At 42.0% G+C, this 21,466-nt stretch overlaps 1 protein-coding gene across 1 annotated transcript; it reads right to left on the minus strand.

Moving 5' to 3' along the window:
* Positions 1-432: 432 nt before the first annotated feature.
* LOC103768295 (tubulin polyglutamylase TTLL5-like) lies at positions 433-21,145 on the minus strand. The gene is made up of 11 exons (XM_008935436.1): positions 21,081-21,145; positions 18,432-18,541; positions 16,489-16,571; positions 15,498-15,604; positions 14,775-14,905; positions 14,139-14,221; positions 12,028-12,097; positions 11,660-11,744; positions 2,903-3,004; positions 2,694-2,785; positions 433-578 (listed from the first exon to the last, which is right to left on the minus strand). Exons 1-11 carry the CDS (start codon positions 21,143-21,145, stop codon positions 433-435), a joined length of 1,074 nt encoding a protein of 357 aa, XP_008933684.1.
* Positions 21,146-21,466: the final 321 nt, after the last annotated feature.

Consider the following 21,466-nt stretch of genomic DNA (forward strand, 5'->3'; position numbering starts at 1 on the left):
TCAGGCACTGTATTCCACGTTCCTCCCTAGTCCTCAGACACATGTAGGACAATAAATCAGAACTACATTGGGCTAAATGGGTCAGGACAAAAATATTAAATGCTCTAAAGAGATGTTTAATCATCCACAACCATCCTTTCCAAGGGCACTAGTGGGTCAGTAGCCAACTTTCCAGCACTTCTCTAGTTCCCTTTCAAGTCCCTCTTCATCATCCCTTTTTCTAGGATGAGATTCTGATGAAAGACAGTGGGACAGAAGAATCTGTGATTGAAATGTCCCCTGCCCTCACAGAGGTATACACTGAGAAAAAAAAAACAAAACAAAACAAAAAAACCAACACATACACACAGTACCCAGCTTGCTTGCAATAGGCAAATCACATTTGCACGTTTTTTTCTGTAGCATCAGAAAGCTGGAATTTTCAAACAGTACTCAAGAGCCAATAAATGAAGATGCCCCCAGGGCCTTACCAAAGCAGGTGCCACGATGTGAAAGAAAAGTTTTACATGCTGTGGCAATGGCCAGCTCAGCAGAAACTACAGTCTTGATAATCAGGTCCTCCACGTTGGCCATCAGTGCTGCAAGGAGGGGAAAAGGAGGAGAAAAAAAAAAAAAAAAAAAAGGAAAAAGTAGATTAAGAAGTAGCACATGATATCTAGAAAAGCATGAGAATATGCATATGGACAGACACCTTTGTGAGTGAAAGTATCTGACAGCCTATGGATGACAAAGCAATGACGTTTGGAAATCCATGCAAACACAAGTGCATAGACACATGCATAAGTATCCTAGTGAAAAATACAAATAAGAATGATAGAAGTGAGCATATATACAGTAAGTACAGTATTCTGCAAGTAAGCAGAAACATATCAGCACAAGTCAGCTGGAGTCTGACTACTGCCCACTCAAAGTATTAGGAAGTATTAAACAAGAGTGGGTTAGTGAGATAAGCCCTTAAACTACAGAGAATAAGCCATGGCCACTGGAAAAAACTACCAAAAAAAAAAAATTTTGTAGACTTTTATAACCGTTCTATGATGTTGCACCTTCCTCTAAAGTAGCTGTTCTCGTATCATGATTCACAAATCATTTCAAAACTATATGACTACTAGTAACAGCTCCCAGTCCTTCCAGTCCTTCTGATCTACAGATAATCTGCAGTTTCAGTAAAGAAGCTCCCTTCAGCTCCTGTATGAGCCTGCAAATAGAGCTCAGGAACAGGATTTTGAGCTGACAAAGGGAGCAAAAGGCAAGAACAGATGTACTTTAGATGTAGACCTGGATTCTACATGGTGCTTAGAATGAGTCATGCAATAATAGAAAGAATATCACACTTATTTTCTTTTTCAGGGACAAGGAATAGAGAAGTGAGAAGAAGAAAGAATGAAAAAACACTAGAGTCCCAGTGTGAAAAGTTAGTAGGGGTGATAGAAGAGCCTTCCCCACCCCTCAGCAGGACCACAAGGAAACACACAAGACCTCCAGCAAAACCACACAGACATTTGATAGTCCTTGTCCCAAAGAACATCTATTACAAACGACCTGACCAGAGAGTTCGATTCAGGCCTACCATTACTACTTCTCAGGTTCAGATGACGACATGCAGGGACCCAAATAATTACAGAGGAGTATGCAAGCAAATTCACTTGTGAACTTCTGCAACAGAAGACAACTAAGTGGAAGCAACACAGCATGGGAATGTCTAAGACACATAACGTCAGAGCACAAAAATCTTGCCGATCCTGACAAAGCCAGCACTTTCCACCCAGCACTCTGCCTCCCTATGACCAGAACCAGATACATCAGAGAAAGGTGCAAGAAGTCTTGTAATGGATAGTTAAAGAAACCTGTTTGCATTGCTCCAGTATTAAGAGTGCATATTGAGTTTTATACTTCAGGTCAGGGTGAGATGTGGAAACATATCAATAGAAGTAACTATGCATACACAGCTTACTGAAAACATAGGGTGCAAGTGATGGGACAGCCATGCATGCATATGATGGACAAAAAGTCTACTTCCATCTGAAAGCCAGATTCGAACCCATTTCTCCAACATCTAAGTATTCCCTGGCAACATTTGCAATATGGGCATAGCTGCTATCAGTAGTGTTACTGATGCCTCAGTATCGCAGGTAGTTTATCCCTTAAAGGATATACCCGGATTCTGCTCTGCAAATGCATTTACTTCCAGCAGACCTGGCAAAGGTGTGCAAGAGGGAGGTATTTTATACAAAACACAGATCGAAATGAAAACACTCAGCAAAAACCTGAGCCATGGAAAGATGACACCACATCCAAGAGTCATTCAAACTGGCACAGTTCTCCAGAGGTTGGTCACTCATCAGCCTGAACAGGCCATGGGAGCAGTAGAGGGAGGGAAGCTTTTAGAAGGGATGGAATGACCTTAAGAAATGGGAAATGTAGGTAAAATATTAAGAAACACACCCTGAGAAAGTGTCAGAATATTATTTGCCAAAAGGAATGGGTACATCTCGTCTTTGGGGACAGGACTCATCTCTGTGGATAGAGCAACTGCACAGCTCTAGTGAGTAAGCTGTAAGGAACAATGCTTCCCTCCACCCTGCTCTGGTGCTAAGTGGGACTCACTGGCCTCTTTGCTGACTTTTTAGGATCTACACTTGTGAGATGGTTAAGATCCAACAGAGGAATAAGAGAACAAGATCTGTACTGACCTGCCGTGTCTCTCCCTTCTTGTTTTAAGTACCTCAGCATTGCACTCATGCTCCACTTGTTTCCATAATCCTCTACTTCAGGATCATCACAGCTAAGAAAATGAAAGAAGCAAGTTGACACCACTGGCTTACCTCTACGGATTTGCATCAGCCTCAGACCAACTTAGGTAAATTGACCCAACCTCTAGTTCCATTTTCCAGCCAAGTACCTGACATAATCTCCACTCTTCTTGTTGACACTGTAGTTGGTCAGATGCATGAACTGGTTTTTAATATTTTGGGATGCCTGATCATACCTCACTGTTGCAAACCTGTAAAGAGGGATAAAGATTCACAGTATATCTTGAATAAGTGACATGCTTGCTAAATATGACCTGCTACACAGACCATAACACCAACAGCTAGGGAGAGAATGCATCTAATGAGACTTCACCAAATGCAAACTCTCCTCACAAAAAGTACAGTTTATCATCAAGAGTGACATCCAGGTACACGTAATCTCTTTTTCAGTGTCCATTTGTTCTCCTGGGGGTTTTCACAGCCTAACACTGTACACATCATGCTACACACATTTTTTCCCCAACTGCTTAGGTTTGTGGTCCTCAGGCATTCTGGCCAAACAGGCCACTTCACTTTAGACAGTCAATGTCACAGTTCCTTCAATATGACAACAGGACCTACCTAAGATCCACTGGTCCTGGGAAATGCACACATTCAGAGTAATCACATTACATACACAAGACAGCACAGTCAATATTTCCTGAGGTGTCATAAAAGCACAGCTCAGTTCTTGTATACTCTAAGAACGCCTTAGGAAAAGTTGAGGGTGGGAACAGATTTCTACCAACAACTACACGAGCCTACATCTCCCAGTTCTTTTTCAAGGGACATCCAGGAAACCAGATACAACATGCAGACCAAACCAATTTGTCCAACAAAGCAGCATCTGCTCCAAGATGCTGTCATTCTCAGGGGCTGCACAGACCTTCTGTACCTCAAAGATGTCACCTAACTGTGCCCAAGCAAAGAGACTCTTTCCTCAGCTATCTACCTTCATTTTACCTGCACAGTACTCACAATACTGGCACAATAGTTTGTCCCACACAGCAAGCCATCTAAAACAGCCATTTCTGCTAAGCTATTCACACCAACATCAGCTCAGCTCACTGCATGGGTACAGAAATGCCTGTGGTGACACAATACAATGGATATCACGGGCACCCAAATGAGCACAGGGATACAGCACAAAATTGCACTGAAGCAATTTCAACAGTAAACTTATCAATATCACACCTCTTTAAGAATTAGTTGAATGAATACTGAAGCAATATAAGCTTCTGGAGGAGGGGAAGGAGCTTCCTGCAACCAACTGCCAGTACAGTTGCCCACACTACCCCTCCATTCCAGTTTGCATTGTGCAGCCAGAGGGGAACTGATGACATACCTGTGCCAGGAAAGGAAAGGGTCAGCATGAGAACAGGAACAGTGGCCAGGAAGAGTACAGACCTGTCTGTCTTGAAAGCCATGGCAATTTAAAGTGTTTTAAAATAACATCTTGGGCAAAAGTTGCTCTCCAAAAGTGTAGATATGTGATCAGCCTCTGTCAATCTAAAGATGTGCTACAGCTGAAAGCTCAACACCTGGCTCAGTTTCACACCCCAGCTGCTCTGCTTGATCTGCTCCACAAACTACCTCACCACAGGTAAGTAAGATCACATCACAGCCAGTCGAGACTGAACAGCCAGTTGAGCAAATATAGAACAATGCCAATTAACTTTCAATCAGATGCAGGTACACCCTCTTTCAGACATAGCAAAGGAGGGTGTTAAGATACAGAATCAGGACATAAGGAGAGTAGTGCCTCCATTTCAGAAACAAGCCACAAAGCAACTTAAAAAAAAAAAAAAAATAACACTAAACAGAGTGTAATACTATTTGTGGTGACAGTTGCAAAACCCTATATCTAGGCAAGGATACAGCATCCAGTTAAATATAATGCAAGAGAATAGTTCCAGTTGGAAGGGACCTACAATGATCCTCTAATCCAACTCCAGTAATTTTTTTTATGCTGCATGTAATCAGTTCCTGTTTCAATATATATTTTGGGCCTCAGAATTCGGAGAGAAATAAATAAAAGACTGAGGGTAGAATCCAGGGCATCTGGTTGGCAGAATGACCAGTATAAGACACTGCTAACCACCACAGCTTCTAACAGCAAGCATGTTGTAGTTCATAAAAAACAACAATTAAAAAAAATAATAAGATAAAAAACACCTTCTTCACTCTTGACAGTCCTCCTAATACCACAACAGCTTAAGATTCCAATGTCTTGAAAGAGATAAAGGGGAGTAAGAAAGTGTAAAGGGGAAGTCAGATGTGCCATCCTAAAGAAGCCTTGTCAAGAGGGAAAGAAAGGACCAAGGAGATCAAGATTAGTTGCCAGAAAAGGAGAGTAGATTTGGGTGAAGCTTCAAAGCAGGAAAAGGGAGGCAGTACTCAAGAAAAATGGAAGAGGGAGAAAGGGAGGGGAATTTGGAGCATCTGGCTGTGTAATAAAGTTCAAGTCCAGAAAAGAATGTATCCCAAATTTGCTTTATTAATAGTCATCTCTCTTCATACTTCTCCTATTTTCTGTAGTTGAGAAGCTGGACTATACAAGGACATCTAACAAGCTACACACAAAAAAAATTCCTTCCTCTAGAAAGAGCTGCCAAAAAAAATTCTAATTTCTCAGTGAAAATGAAGCCACTACTGCCCTCACTTGGTAGCCATTTCAAAGATTATTCCTCTCTCCAGAGGAACTAGCAAATCCATGAAGATGCTTGTTAGACTAAATCTATCCTTAAATACACAGACAAGAGCAGGGCACTAAAAAAATTAAAAAGTTAAAAAAAAAATAAATAAAACCACTCCCTGGTGTAACTAACTCAAAGTGGCAAGGTCAAAAAAAGTAAAAAAAGATTTTGCACCATATTTTTCTAAGCTTTAACTAAATATGAAGTCAGAGCAGTTGGCAACAGAAAAGAATTTGGAAGTTTGGATCACCTTTCCACATACTTCCACAGCTTAAAGTATTTGAATTTCTTTTCAGTTTAACTGTAAATTTCCTGGATTAAGCACTTCTGTTTTGAAAATAGTGACAACAGCCCTATCATCTATTTTGTACTTAATTATTATTTCATTATCTCCACCTTCACAATCATTTATTGGCAGCATACTGAAAGCATTTATTGTTAATATGTTTTCAGATCCTAGAAGGTACTGAGCACAAGCAGCAGGCTACTTCACAAAGTCATGGCTCCCTCAGTACTTTGAAACAAAGGGCAATAAGGTTCACCATGTTTAGCAGCTTATTTTTTAAACTACGCACATAATCAGAAATATGAGGATATGAACCCCTGGCAGATGTAGACAATACTTCTAAACAACAGTATTTCTTCACTTTGCAAATGCTTGCATTAGCTTCCTTCTACCAAGACCATCCTTTAATAATTAAGCAGTCTGAACTCTGCGCTCACAGAATTTACATTTCCATGGGAAATGAATATTCAGAAGGGTTTACAATGTGTTCTAGAGATATCAGTATATAAACTTTGTCTTCCACTAAGATGCTGTCACCTTCAGAGATGTTGTGGCTTGTTCAGCAATGCATTAAAAACAGTTATTCAAATCTACTATAAAAAAAGTCTCCAAGCAACAGAATCAGATGCCATCTTCATCTTAAGTACTGGAGTACTGCATCCAGTTCTGGAGCCCCCATTACAAAAGGGATGTGGACCTGCTGGAGCATGTCCAGAGAAGAGCCACGAGAATGATCCGAGGGCTGGAGCAGCTCTCCTATGAGGACAGACTGAGAGAGTTGGGGCTGTTCAGTCTGGAGAAGAGAAGGCTCTGAGGTGACCTTATTGTGGCCTTCCAGTATCTTAGGGGGGCCTACAAGAAAGCTGGGGAGGGACTTTTTAGGCTATTGGGTAATGACAGGACTAGGGGGAATGGGGCAAAGCTGGAAGTGGGTAGATTCAGGCTGGATGTGAGGAAGAAGTTCTTCACCATGAGAGTGGTGAGACCCTGGAATGGGTTGCCCAGGGAGATGGCTGAGGCCCCATCCCTGGGGGTCTTTAAGGCCAGGCTGGATGAGGCTCTAGACAGCCTGATGTAGTGTGAGGTGTCCCTGCTCATGGCAGAGGGGATGGAACTGGGTGACCCTTGTGGTCCCTTCCAACCCTGACAGATTCTGATTCTGTTTTTGCATAGGACTTAGTAGTGTTGGCTTAATGGTTGGACTTGATGATCTTGGAGGTCTCTTCCAACCTAAGTGATTCTATGATTCTATGATTCATACATTCTTCAAGATGTATTCTCTCTCACAGGGAGATGGGTGCGAGTAGCTACAAAAGGAACCTACTCAACATCAGCACTTCTTAAGTTCTACTCAATATTCTTTTCGGGGAAAAATGAAAAAAAAAAAAAAAAAAAGAGCTTTGAGGTTAATATCCTTCTGAAAATTTTCATTTAAAAAAAGAAAAGAGAGTACTTCAGCCACGGCAAACTAAATGGTTATTCAGTACTTCCAGCACAAATCAAGCATCAATAACTGAAGGCTTTGTTATGTATCTCTGTGTACATACACTTCACATCTCCTTCAAAGGAAAGTTTTTCTTCTTTCCCACACATGGGAAGTGAAACAAAATTTACACGTTCTGGATCCATAATCCCTTTCTTCTCCTCACCAGTGAAGTCTCTAGATCATGTCATTACAAGTCTAGCTGTGACAAGAGAAATCAGGCCTAAGAAGTATCTAGTTAAACCTGACAAATGTGTATTATACCAAATCTGGTCCTTTTAAAGATCATCATACCTTATGTTTTCCTGATAGCACTCCTTTCTGATAGAGGTCACCAATTCTACTGAAACAGTCTGGTTCCTCTCCTTGCAATATGTGCAGTGTAACACTGGAGGAGAACATTAACTTTCAGACAGGCTAATAAAATGGGAAAAAGAAAACTAAGAGAACAACCCAGAAGAGGTCACCCTGACTACACTTCACAGACTCAAAACATGGAATTCCCCATAGTACACCACAAGCACTAGTAGAGGTCCTGCAATCAGATTCCTTTGTTCTGCTGACAGGTTTCTCCTTAGATAGCTCCAATGACACCTTTGATTCCAGACCCTGATCTTACCTCCCAGTTCTCTATTACAAATTGCCTCCTCTTAAGTAGCGTGGGTTTTTTTTCTTTACTAAAGCTTACAACCCCAAAGGTTAAAGCATCCTTCCCTACATAGCTAAAGTTTTTGCCAAGCTTTAAATCAAAACATTACACTGTGTGAAGCAATAAAAGGGTCTGTCCCAGCACTTAACTCATAGGTTAAATGGAAGATAAAAAGGCTAAATAAGAAACCAGAATCCAGTAGCTCCAGGTTCCTTACCTCTTGCCAACTGAATTTCCAAATCCAGGGTACAGGAAAAAGCCAGGTTGCTAAAACTAAAGACCACTAGTGCCATCTGGAGGCCATATAGGACAGCCCACCTAAAGCTTTCTGTCAACCTCTGCTCAAGCTTCAGGGTCATCCTCCAAAAAGAGATTGCTATCAGTTGCTACACAAACATAACAACCCTACAGCCACAGAAGGATGAAAAAGCTTAAGAGTAATTAAAGATATTGGTTGTAATAACTTTATGTCTCATGTGAAAGCATTCAACTACAAGTCTTGCTAAAAGCCTTTAGCTGTAGCTGACACTGAGGCTGAAATCATTCAGTGGGCAGCTGAAGTTCAGTAACAGAACTAGAGTTCTCCTCCAGAGTCAGGACTGGCCTTGGACCAGAGATAACTTCTCATTATTCCCTCTACACCAGTCCCACAGCTGTACTGGCACATCTCACCACATCAGAGCAGCATTAAGGTACCTAGTGCCACAGCCCCCATATACCAGCTACCTCCCTCTCCCAGGCACCTGTAAGATGGAATGCAATTTGAACAGAAGGCCAACTACAATTAATAATACTATGGTCTCCTGTACATGTGTGTTCCATTTGTCATGTATGGGGACATCATGTGCTATACATTTGGTCATAGTTTAAACAACAGGAATCTAAACACAGATAAGACTGCTACAGATTCTAGAACACTGACAAGTGATTTGCGAGTTTTACTCTCACATGTGATCTTACCAAGATGAAAAGTCCAGAATTGTTAAGACTGATGCTTCTGGATGGATACCCAGAAAGAAAACTTAATTTGTTGACAAAGTTATTTGTTCAGGGTTGACTACAACACTGTTTCAAACTCTAGAGGTGAATACTCTCAATGTTAAAAGAACAAAGAAATTAGCTAGACAGCATCCAGACTATCAAAACTCAAAGAAATTACACCACTGTTTCAAGAGACCTCAAAGTCCAGAAGCTACCAATAGGAGCTTCTGGACTGTTATCTTCCAGGAAGGTATTTCCAGGCACATGAGGACAAAATTATTTGGAACAGCAAGAAAAAATTTGCTGAGAGCAAATCACATCTGTTGCTTTCTGATTGCCTTCTAGGATTACATGAATGGTTCTGGGGACAAAGGGAGAGCAGTGGATAGCATGGCTCAAGATCTGAGCACTCAAATGGCTCCTGTAAAGCTAGTGGTATGTACTAGTGGAACCCTCTCAAAGAGAAGGATGGGCTAACAGAACCCTCATGAACTTTAGCCAAACCAAATGCAAAAGACTTGCACCTGGAAGGAATGTTCCTGTTCAACACTACAGCCTTGGTGAATAGGAAGTATCTCTGCAGAACAGCCAAGCAGTCCTCCTGGACAGGAAGCTGAACGTGGATTGTCAGTTAGGCTTTGCAACAGTGAAGGCTAACTGCATGCTGGGCTGTATGAACATGAGAGTAGCCAGTCAGCTGAGCACTCAGCAAGCAGTGGACACACCTGGAATATTGTGTCCAGTTATGAGACCCCAAGCACAAGCAGAATTATTGACTAAGCACTGCAACTCTGGCAGAGAGCTATTAAAATGGGTTGAAATACACGATGTACAAGGAGAAGCTGAGGAGAAAAAGATTGTTTAGCTTGTGGATAAGAAGGCTAAGAATAGATCTAGCTGCTGTGTTCAACTCCTTAATATACAGTTATAAAGATAGAGTCAGACTTTGCTCAAAGGTGCACAGAAGGTCAACAGGCAATAGTCAACTGCAACAAGGGAAACTCTGATTAGATACAGAACATGCGCATTCACAGAGATAATGGTCAAACATTGGAACAGGTTGTCAGGAGAGACTATGGCATCTCCATTCTTGGAAGATATTAAAAACTTTATGGTATAAGGCCACAAAGCACCTGCCCAAACTTTGAATGTCTTGTCTTGAGGAGGAGGTTGGACTGAAAACCTCCAGACCTCCCACCTAAATAGTTTGATGATTCTATCTTAAGGGATTCACTAGAACTGTCTGACCAGTCTATTTCAGTCAAAAGAATACACTTGTTTCTTTCTTCATTTCCTTCCCATGACCTCCAACTAGAATTGTTAAAAGAAAGAAAAAACCATGCATACACATCCCTACCTACACTTTCCCCCAAGCATAACATGTTACACTACTGGCAGAAACAAAAATGCTATCTCTCATGGAAACGGCACACTTGCCCCCAGAAAGACTACAACACTTGTCACCCGGGCAGATTTTTCCAGAGGTAAACTCTTTTGTTAAAACAAGAGCAGCAGAACTACAAATCCTATTTTGGAGGCCTGCTATGCACTGCCCATTTTCACAACATCCTAACAATCTGCTCATTCACAAACAAAGACCTTGTTTCCTTCTTCACTTTCCAATAACATACAATATCAGCTACTAAAACTTAATTGCCAATTCCCATGACTCACATGCCAGGCATGTTTAAGGCTCCTTTTCTAAAGTGAATAGAGTTGTCACATTTTCCACCGACCAGGATGAGCTACTCATTCCTACCCACCCTGTGGGAAACAGTATCTGTGCAGGCAAAGGGACATCACAACACATCTAAAGGGGATCTGTTCATCAGTTTAAAGGATATATTAATAATGATCCCACAAGAAATATCTGCAATTTGGATTCAGTATCTGCTTTGGATAAAGACAAGCTGTTTCCAGTATCTGCCCGAGTCAGAGCCATGCAGGCTTAACTCTATGTATAAGATTTCTAGGTTTGTCAGATACGTTTATAAAACACATTCAGCATTGCTAAAGACCATCACAGAAGACAGTCCTATGATGCTCTCCTCTCAAACACCATTACAGAAGTCTTTGGTCTTTTGGAAATTCAGAGGGAGTCAAATTTATTAGCTACTGTAGACAGGGATTTAGCTAAATTTCTGTGACGAAAAGAAACAGGTATTTTTGATATGCAAGTGTTCCTCCTGAGAATCTTCAGTATCATTCATGACTTACACGCAAAAAGAAAACTTACATCTTGCAAGGTAATAAGAGTGAACTAGTCTAAACCCACTTACTCTATGTTGTAGACACTACAGATACAGACCTAAAATTTAGAAGAGCAGTTGAAAATATTAAAACAGAGGCCAATAGACCCAACAACAGATCTGCAACTGCTTTTGTCTTTAGGATTAAACACACACTGAGAAAGTTTAGATTCCCTTCTCCTTAGAGGATAGAGCAGGGGCACAAAGGCACTAAGAGTCCAAAGGGGCTTCATGAAGAATCCAACCTGGAGAATGAACACACCAATGATGGTGTGTGGCCGTTCAACCCTCAAGAGTTGAAAATTACTTTATTTGTCACATATGTAATAAAGTCCTTCATCTAGAGTCTATATAAAGAGAACTGATGGGACACAACATGATAAAGTATCGTATATTTAAACTCTGCAGAACTCCCTAACTGGCACTTCCTTCATTTGCTATTGTGTCATTAGTACAGAGTCAAGCCAAGACACCTCTGGATCACCAAGTGCAGGTACATTGAGAAAGAAGAAACCTTCCCTACCTGGCCAATCCTTCCTCGTACAGATAGATGACAAGTGGATCATAGGATGTAACCAGAACATAGAGGCGCACATCGAATTTGAAATCTGAAATACAGTTGTCAAGAGTCAATGGCTGCAAATATCTTTCAGACATCAGATCCAGCTGAGGAATTTCAACAGACCCCAAGAGCAACAAACTATTATCTGCTGCTGACATAGGTGTCTGAAGCTTTCCCAGTTGAAAAGCTTCTAGACTTTAAAGAACTCTACTTACATTTTTCTGGTACTAGAGGAAGATATACCACTCAATTACTCAACTAAATTCCTGAAGATCCTCAGGTGTGGGGCTGAGGGAGAAGAGAGAAAAGCAATTCCTAAGCACACTCACCATCTATAAGCAGGGGATTGCTGATGTAACGAGAAACCAGGATGTTGTCTTCCAGAACAATCTGGTTTGGCTACAGAGGAACAGAGAATCCAAAGGTGAAAAACAGGAAGCTTTAGAAATAAGATGACTAGATCTAACCCAACATTTTTTCCAGCCTTTCCCTCCTTAAGCCATTCTGTACCAACAAGTATGTCTGGGGAGGGAAGAAAAAAACAAAATTAAAATACACCACTGTCAGTCACAACATACGTAAAGATAATTATATCCTAACCAGAAGCCTGGGAATGATCACACTGCCAAAAAACGTGGCCATTGAACTTTCCAGTTGAGTGCTCCTTAGAGCAGAATACAGATTTAACAGCCACGTGGCAATGATGTAAAAGAGGCAGGGAAAAACCACATCTAAGAAGTGACTGTCATTCTGTTTACTTCTCAGGAGTTTAACCAAACACATGGAGGAGAAGGTATAGAGGACACTGGAAGGAGTATGTAACTACAGTTGGTAAGGAAGTCACAAGCAAAGAAAATAACTCCTCAGCTTGTGATCTTTATAGCTAGACCCTGGGCTGGTATCCAACCTTTCTGCCTCCATGAGTATCTTCTACTGAGGTTCAGTTCACAGCAGTGGCTACTGTACCAGGAAGGCACTACCTTCATAGCTCAGAACAGAAAGTTCTATCTATGACAAATATATCTCGCAAAGTCACGGGATGAAAACATTTTCTTGCCTTCAGTTTGCAAAAGAGCCAAGAGAACCCCGTCATCCTGCCTTTATTCAAGTTTGCATGTATTCAGCCACATCACCAGCAGCATGAGCAGGCAGCTGAGGCACAGAGCGCACACACACGTGAGGGAACAAGCCCCACTTCCCTCAGCACACCACACAACAGTGACAGCCTGTTCTATTACAGATCAGAAAAATTCAAGGTTTATTGGTTTGGGTTTTTTTGGTGTTGGGTTTTTTTTTGGGGGGTGCTTTGTTTGTTTGTTGGGTTGGGTTGTTTTTGGTCAGTGGTGTTTGGTTTGGGGAGTTTTGTTGGGTTTTCTGTTTGTTTGGTTTTGCTTATTGTGGGGTTCCCCACCCTCACTTTTGTGATGAGATTCTAGAAGACACTCCCTTAATGGCATCACACTGAAGAAAACTGAAGTCTTTGGGCCAAACTAGTTGAAGTGTTTCTGGAACTGATATACACAAAGGGAGATTGGTCCCAGAAGGGTCTTTTCTCCAGTTCATGGCTCACTGCCACATAAGCCTGAACTAGTTCCCCTCTTTCAAGCAAAGAAAAAGCTGAGTGCAGCTCTGGAAATACTTACCTCACACACTTGGCAAATTGTTCCCTTATTTTAAGGGAAATGATCCAAGTAGAGAACAGATGAGGCAGCATGACCCCTTCAGTGCAGGGGAAGCTAAAGGAGTTTGAGTGAGTGAAAACAAAATGACTCACCAGTCAGTTTTGCTGCTAAGAACATTTATTGGAATCCCCTCATTTGTTTGGCTCCTGCCCAGATATATTTGTTACCTATGACAACCTAAATCACTGCAAAGCCCAAAAAGGGCAAAACACACTATAACCAGCATGTCAAATTCAAAGAACCATCCCCATTACACCTCACTAAGGGCACACTGGCACTTGGATAGCACAGCTTTAAGGTGGACACAGATACTACTGCATCACATAAGGTTTCATTTTAACTGGTCTTTTGCAGGGAGCAGAAGGAGACAAGGGGACTGTCTGAGGACTGTTTGGGCTGCACAGGAAAACACTCAAAGAGAGTTCTGGGAATATTCCCAAGGCTAGCCTACTGTGAGCCACAAGGAAAGCAAGAAGCAGCACAGCTTCCCCAACTGTCTCATGGAGCATAACGTCCTAATAAGCTAAGACATGAAAACAGGTTTCAAGGACAGCATGCAAAGAAATCCGCTGCTTTTGGTTACATGGCATAGGCCCAGGCAGGCTTTGCCAGCTGCTCAGGACTGTTGGACTGCTCACCAATGTATGGTTGAGATCCAGAGCAAGGCCAGTGTCTGATTAGATGTTTCCCTTGCCTGGAAGCTGGCACAGTTTTGCACACAGTGTTACTGAAGGGCAGTCCTTTTGCTGAACACTTACATTGTTTACCAGGTAGACACCTCGACCCCTGGAAGAGGCCACAGGCTTCACTATCCATAAGCCTTTGTCCTTGGAATAGGTATCTGGTTAAAAGAAAACAGCACAAGTCTGAAACATCTTCCATTTCACATTTTTACAAAGGAGCAAGTGTCAAGAGCATTGGCTACAGTAAAAGCTTTAGATAACTGCATGAGGAGATCAAAATCTACTTTTATGTCTTTGGATGTTTTTACACCTTGGGACTCAGGGTAATTTTTACAGCCTCTCCCTGAAGCCCCTCCTGCTGCTCCAGTAGATTAATTTCTCTGCCCTATGCCTCCTTTCGGCAATTTTTTCTTCAGTACTTGCAGATGTTAGTCAAGGATATTGTGAAGTTGATCATCAAGAGCAACTGTGCACAAAAAAAACCAAACTTCAAGCCCACATTGGCTTCTTGAGGAAGAAGGCATGGACTAGAAGGCAGGGTAGAAATTAAAGAAAGAAATCATGTGGGCCTTTTCCACTGTCTTTCCAGCTTCCTCCAATTTTGTTGCCCTGATCACTGGCATGATCAACAGGTTGTAATATTAAAACTAATTCCCTTCCCCCAATCCAGTTTTTCATTTTAGGTCTGAGCATCATCAGCAATTCACTTACTGCAGAAGTCCTGGTACTCTGTCGGGAGGATAAAGGTCTGAGGTAGGATATGGAATGTCTTGAATCCATGGGCCAGCTGCATACGACTGACATTCTTGTATAGTCTGTCCTTCCGTGTCAGTTCATATGACCTGGAGACCCAAAACAAAAGACTGTATCTCTTTCTTCCCCACATAAAAATACCTCTGAAACACATTACAGCAACCTTTTGCCTTAGCTACTAAAGCATCTGTCAGATGTCCAAACCCTAGCCTGAAACTACTCTTCAGTTTTACTGTCTCTGTCCTATGGCCATATTAATATCCACCTGCATTTGTAGTGCTTCTTGCAGTTCCCAAGACAGACTGAAGCAGAGCAAACTGTTACAATGGTGTTTGCAGACTTCAGCAGGTGACACACGACTATCTCTGTGACTAAAAACTCAAAGTCCCAAATACTTTGCTTATACCACCAAATAAAGAGGGGAAAAAAAAAAAAAAACAAACCACACCACACCAAAACTTCAAAAATCCAATATTTGGGCTACAGATAAGCACTTCAACTCACATACTATCTCCCCAGAAACCTGAAGACCATTTAGAATGAAAACAGCATGTTGCATGGGCCCAGTGCATTGGGACTTTACAGTATCATGTATACTCTTGTTTTTTCAGAGCTAGATATGTTCAGGTTTTTGCAACCCACCACAAAGATGTTCAGCAAAACATGGTATCAAGGCCTTACCTAGGGAAATGATTGACTTTCTGAATATCTGTAAGAGAACGCAGCAAATAGGGCTTCAAGTGTGATCCCGTCCACATGAGATTATAATCACTGCTATTAGGGTGCACCTAAAAAGCAGCATAAAAACAACACACAACGTAAAAATATTGAACTAATGAAAAGCCCCACCACTTGTCCTACAGTTTGTGACCTTACAAAACCAACACAATTTTAATTTAAGACTATTTCCTCTACTTCTGCCCTAACTACTGTACAGCAGTGCTGGGAAGTAACCATGTCATATTTTTCTAAACAAACTTGTGGGTTTGTTAATTTTATAAACTGTTTAAACCAAATTTGTAAAGCATTTTAGATTTCTTCAATAAATTTGTGAGACCTGTTCCTTAATTTGGTGTTACTCAGAAGAAGATCCACCATACACACAGACATCTCAAACTGTCATTAGCTGCACATAGGACATTCTTTAAAGCAAGACAAGTGCTAAAATAGAAACGTGGAATACTACATCAATGCACCATTGAGCTTGCAAAGGCTGAGAGATTAAATTCTCTGGATCTTCCTAAGGATGTGGCATGGCACTTTAAAAACGAGAAAAAGAAAAAAACACACACAAAACACACCACCCACACATGACCCAACTTCAGCATCCATTCCTCTGTAATTTTGCAAACTTAAGGCTAAAGGGTGCTCCTTTGAGAGAGCAAAATTGTGACTTATTTCCTGTATGATTGTTAGAGTATGTAGAAAAAACTTTAAAGGAGTCCACAGCAACTTCCTGGTTTTAACCCTGTAGAGTGAAGAGAGAGAAAAAAAGAAGGAAAAAAAAAAAAAAAAAAAAACAACCACACCCACACACAACCAATACTCCCAAAACCCCAAAATAAAACAAACCCAAATCCCCACCCCCCCAACAAAATAAACCACACACGATCATCACCGTCCCCGCCTGGCAGCCCAGCACCCAATCAGGTCTGCAGTCCCTCGCACCCACCTCATGGAAGCCGTGGGCAGTCAGAATGCTGCGAACCAGCCGGCTGTCCGTCCGCACGATCTTATAGGACAGGCGGTAGCGCTCTGGCCAGGGGGCAAGAGACACAGAGTTACAGCCTGCCCCTGGAAAAACAAACCCGAGCTGCCAAAGAAGAGAGGAGAGCACCACGGGACTCAGCACAACACAGCTGCACTGAGCCCACAGCCCAGCAGCCACCTAACAACCAAAGGTGATAGGAAACACCCACCCAGCTCTGGGGGCATTACAGCCAGTGATGGCAACGAACTGACTTACATCAGTCCTTAGCTATAATACTGCTGCATCACTGAACTCTATTGTATCAAAATAAACCACAGAACATCCTAAGAAATGCCCAGTTTGTTCTGTTTTGGGGTTTTTTTGTTTGTTTGTTTGTTTTTAACTACTCTTAATATAGACTGCTTTATAACACCCCAAACACGATTTCAGCTTTCTTCTCTATTCAAGATTGGCATTCCTAGTTAGAATATGGGCCGTATGCCCCACACTGACATGGCTAACTTATATGATCACTTTTTAGATCTTGATAAACCAAATAAAACACTGAATTTTTCTTCACAGATCATTCCCCTGTACTGATCTTACCATTAAAAAAAACGCAAAGAAATAGTAGGAAATAAAGTAAATAGGACAAGGAAAGAAAAAAAGAAAAATCACAATCCAGGTAGAAAGTCACAAAAACAAAAGCAGTAAGAAGCATTAGAGGTGCAAGATAAACTGAAAGCAAGCAGGAAGACTAAAGGCCAGTTGTCATACAAAAAGATGTGGCAATCCATAAAAGAGTTCAAAGTAGATGCAGAAATCGCAACACTTGTAAAATGCACCTTGCAAATTGTTCCAAACTGAGAACAGAAGGATGAAGATCAAACCTCAGGAAGTATGTTCTACATATAAAAATAAGTCTAAAGAATGAGAAGTATCATAAGCTGGGACTTGAAGAGGCCCAAAAGAAATTAACAAGTTGTATTATTCAGCAGTAGATTTGTTAAACCACAAAAAGCCTCTGTCTCCTGAGGAAAAGCAGAAGAGACCCCACGCTCCAGTTAGGATACAAGTTACAATTGCCATCAGTTTCTGCCACCATTCAAGTATGTTTTTAACTTGCATTAAAAGGTCCACACACAGATCACCTTCTCTAACCCTTAACCCCAATGAGACAGAAGCATTTCTGCTTGGATAGGATATTAGAAATGGGGGCACCAAATACATAAGAAAGGGAGAAGCAAGAGAAAGAACCATCAGCATCTTCATAAAAAGAAGCTGAGTAGACTTTAGTTTTTCTCCAACTCAGCACATCCAGAATGTGCTCCCAGCTGTACGCACCTGCAAGTATTAAGTCTCACAATCGAGAGTGACTCTTTATAACAACTCTGCCTCTTGTTTCGAGGCTCTCCCTTATTTGATGCTGGACGGGCTTGGTCTCCCAACTCACGTGCTGCCTGACCAACAACCATTTTGCTTACGGCCTTACAGTTGTAAGGCTATACAAGCAGATATTCATTACTGCAGCTTAACACTGTTCTTACCACTGTGGGGATGGCTGCTTTACTTCCCAGTGAAACCCTTTCAAAACTCACTGCAATGATTGATTTAAAGATCTTAGCCAGAGAGTACCAAACTTCTGTTTTGGTCCTAAGTTCCAGCATGGCCTCAAAGTTTGATTTGCAAGCAGATGGTTCCAACCCAAAACACATCAGGACACAAGGGAGGGACAAACAGACACCTGTCACAACCCAAAAACATGATAAACATTCACCAGCTGATTAAACTTTCTGAACATCTCAGTGCTCAGATGCAAGAAAGAATTGTAATTTCCTTTCCAACACGTCCTCTTCCCCACCACAACGAGAAGGAAAGATCAGATAAGAGACTTCTGCTGAAAGCTGGCACAGAGCTGCACCCACCTCCGATGAGGCGGAGGTAGCTGTCATTGGTCAGAATGGCCTCAGCATGGAACACCAGGACGGGGACCCGCCTGCAGCCGCCACCAGTCCACCGGATACACGGGTGGTCCCTGAAACAGCAAGACAGGGCAAGCAACTGGTGAGCCTCACACACACAGCAATCACGTACTGTGAGGACACAGCAGTTCTCTAGGCTTGCCCACCTAGTCTGCGGGCAGCACACAGACAAACGCACTGGGAAAGTAACAGAAGATTGGTGAGGACTGTAAACACAGTGAAGTGACCTACAGCTGGGGTGAACAAAATTACACATATCAATGTGAAGCACACAAGGGTGGACAACAAGTGGAACATCTGGGTTCAGAAAACATAGGTGTGTGATAGACTCAGGTGCACCCTCTCAAACATGCTTGAGATTGCTGCCCTGCTGTGGGGAAGATGAAAACATGGTGGTAAACTACGCCTGGCACAAACAGCAGGTTCAGTCATCACCTGCAAGGACCAGGCTCCACAGCACCTGCATCCCCACTTGTGGGCCTCTGCCTGGGTGCTGCTTCAAGGGACACCCACCACCTCAGCTGGCAAGGTACCAAAAATTAATTTACTCTTTCCATTCCTGCCGTGGGTTTGTGGCTGTTCCTTGCGCTCTGCCTGTGCTGACTCAGACACACACTAGGCACTCCTGGTACTCACACATAAAGCTTTGGAGCCTTTTGGATCATCCTCTTTTTGGGTTGGTCTTGCCAGTCTAAGTCAGAGTTCCCTTTAATTTGTATTTATTTTACTGAGTGCAATGTGAGAGAAATTCCATGAATTTTCACAGCTACAGTTCTCTGGATTTATAGCCTGAAAACAGGATCTATAATTCAGGATGAACCATAATAGCTGGTATCAACACAACTAGACCTTATAATGTAGGTTCCAGTCTCCAGTTTAAGAACTGCAAATCAGTGCACACTGCCCGAGTGTAATCCTGGGCTCTGAAGTGCACAAGAAGGCACTCATGCAGACTTTGAGAGATCAAACAAGTTGCCTTTGGCTCAACACAACAGATAAACTTGTGTGTTCTTGCTTTTTTTAATTTCTGCCAGGTGCAGCAGAAGGCAAGCCCAAATTTCAAAAATGATGCTCCCAGACAGCCAGTCAAGCTACTGGTTCTGAGATCCAGTGACCATTTCTGTCTAAACCAACAAGACTACACTGGGAACTACCATCTTCTCAGAGGAATTAAGGACAGACAATACAAAAAAAATAAGATTTGTTATATAAAATCCTAGGATCACAGAAAGAAAACCTGTCAGCCTCCCTAAGCAAATAAAACTCAAGACTGCTTATTACTGCACCAGGAAACGGAACCATGAAAAAGCTGACAGAAAACAGAGACTGAGGGGTTGGAGAGACACATCTCTATCTGCACAGTCAAGAAAACAATATTCTGTGTATCTCTACAAGTCTTTGTCTATAGAATATACAAGATCATTGGCTGCCAAAGGTCTGGAGAAACTACAGAAGACAAGACACTTCCTACACTTGGAACACAGGAACAGACATAAAAGTGAAACTTTTTGATGCTAGGACAACTGAGTATTCTTAAGCGTGACCTTGGTCTTCCTAACCAAACTATCACTACCCAGACAAATTAACTTGACAGCACTCCCATTTGTTTTCACCACTTCTAAAGAATATTTAAAAGTAAAAATCAGCTACTGAGGTGTAATAAGCTGGAAGGGACTGGAGAAGCTTCCAGAATTTACACTACAGGCCAGAGCCTTATATAAGTGGAAAATAAGCTGAGGCAACAGGAGGGGAGTTTATGTTAAGCCTGTCCTGAGGATTTGCAGTAAGGCTCAATCCTCCAGGGGACAGTCATTCATTCCTTCATTCCTAGCAGGCAGACACACGATTATTGACATTGTTACAATTATGTTCTGAGTGAAGGCAGTTCTGGCCCTTTCCATCTGTGAGGGTCTGGCAAGTCTCAGCAACTACTTGGTACAAAGAAACATTCCTCTAAATGCTTTAAGTTACAGCAGTTTGCAACTGGGCACTCAGTGGCAATATGGGCCCAAAAGAAGACAAAACAGGCTGTATTAAAGTCCAGCTGAAAGAGAAAAGGGATACCACTCTGGGAAAGAGAAAGGGAGCAACTCCTTCAGACACAAATATAAAAGAAGTTACAAGACAGACCAAACACAGACTAATAAGTAATGCCTGGAGTTGAGTTCTCACAAGAAGTTATTTTTAGAAGGACATAAAATATTGCATATCAGTCTACTATACAGTAGATTTCCACTCTCTGTAGCAAGGCGAAACCTAAAACAAAATGAAAAACTAAACAAACAAGAACAGACATTAAATTTCCTCAAACATCATCAAGAAAGTTCCCAACTTAGAAAAACAATAGAAAGAAATCAATGAAACTACAGACAGTGTACCCAAAAGAGAGCTGTACCTCCAACCTTGATGAATATAGTGGTCTTTTAGGCTACAAATGTAGGTAGCCTGCTACAGGCTTTGGGCCCAAACCAGCCACCTCCCGCTTCACAGGTAGGAGTAGAGAAAGGAACGCAACTATCTTTTGAGACGAATACAAACCCTGCAGGAAGTCCCCGAAGACCAGAACTGTTAAGAAGGTTTTTTCGTACTTACTCCAGCCCATCTACAACATCTTCCCCCTCCGAGGATGAGCCAGTTTCCTCCAAATCTCGAGCCATTCCAACGGGCATTTCCTCTGGGAGTTTTCATACAGCCCAATCTCAGTACCCTCTGAGACTCCTTCCTGCAGATTCAAGAGATCCTGCAAGAGCAGTTACCTGCAATAAGGATTAAAAGCACGAAGAAGGCATAGCTGACCAGAACAGCAAGAGAAATGAGGTAACTCAACTCCCACCTCCTGTCAATATATATTTCTCACAGGACTACCAAGAAGCTCGTTACAGGCTGTAAATCACCTCCTAGCCAGAAGAGTGTAGGAGGACGCATCATCTTCTAGCAGATTATTCCTCACCTGCCGGGACAGCTGCTCAGGCGCTGGC

This window comes from Merops nubicus, unplaced genomic scaffold (genome assembly GCF_000691845.1).
Source record: "Merops nubicus isolate BGI_N331 unplaced genomic scaffold, ASM69184v1 scaffold32182, whole genome shotgun sequence".
NCBI classification, from domain to species: domain Eukaryota; kingdom Metazoa; phylum Chordata; class Aves; order Coraciiformes; family Meropidae; genus Merops; species Merops nubicus.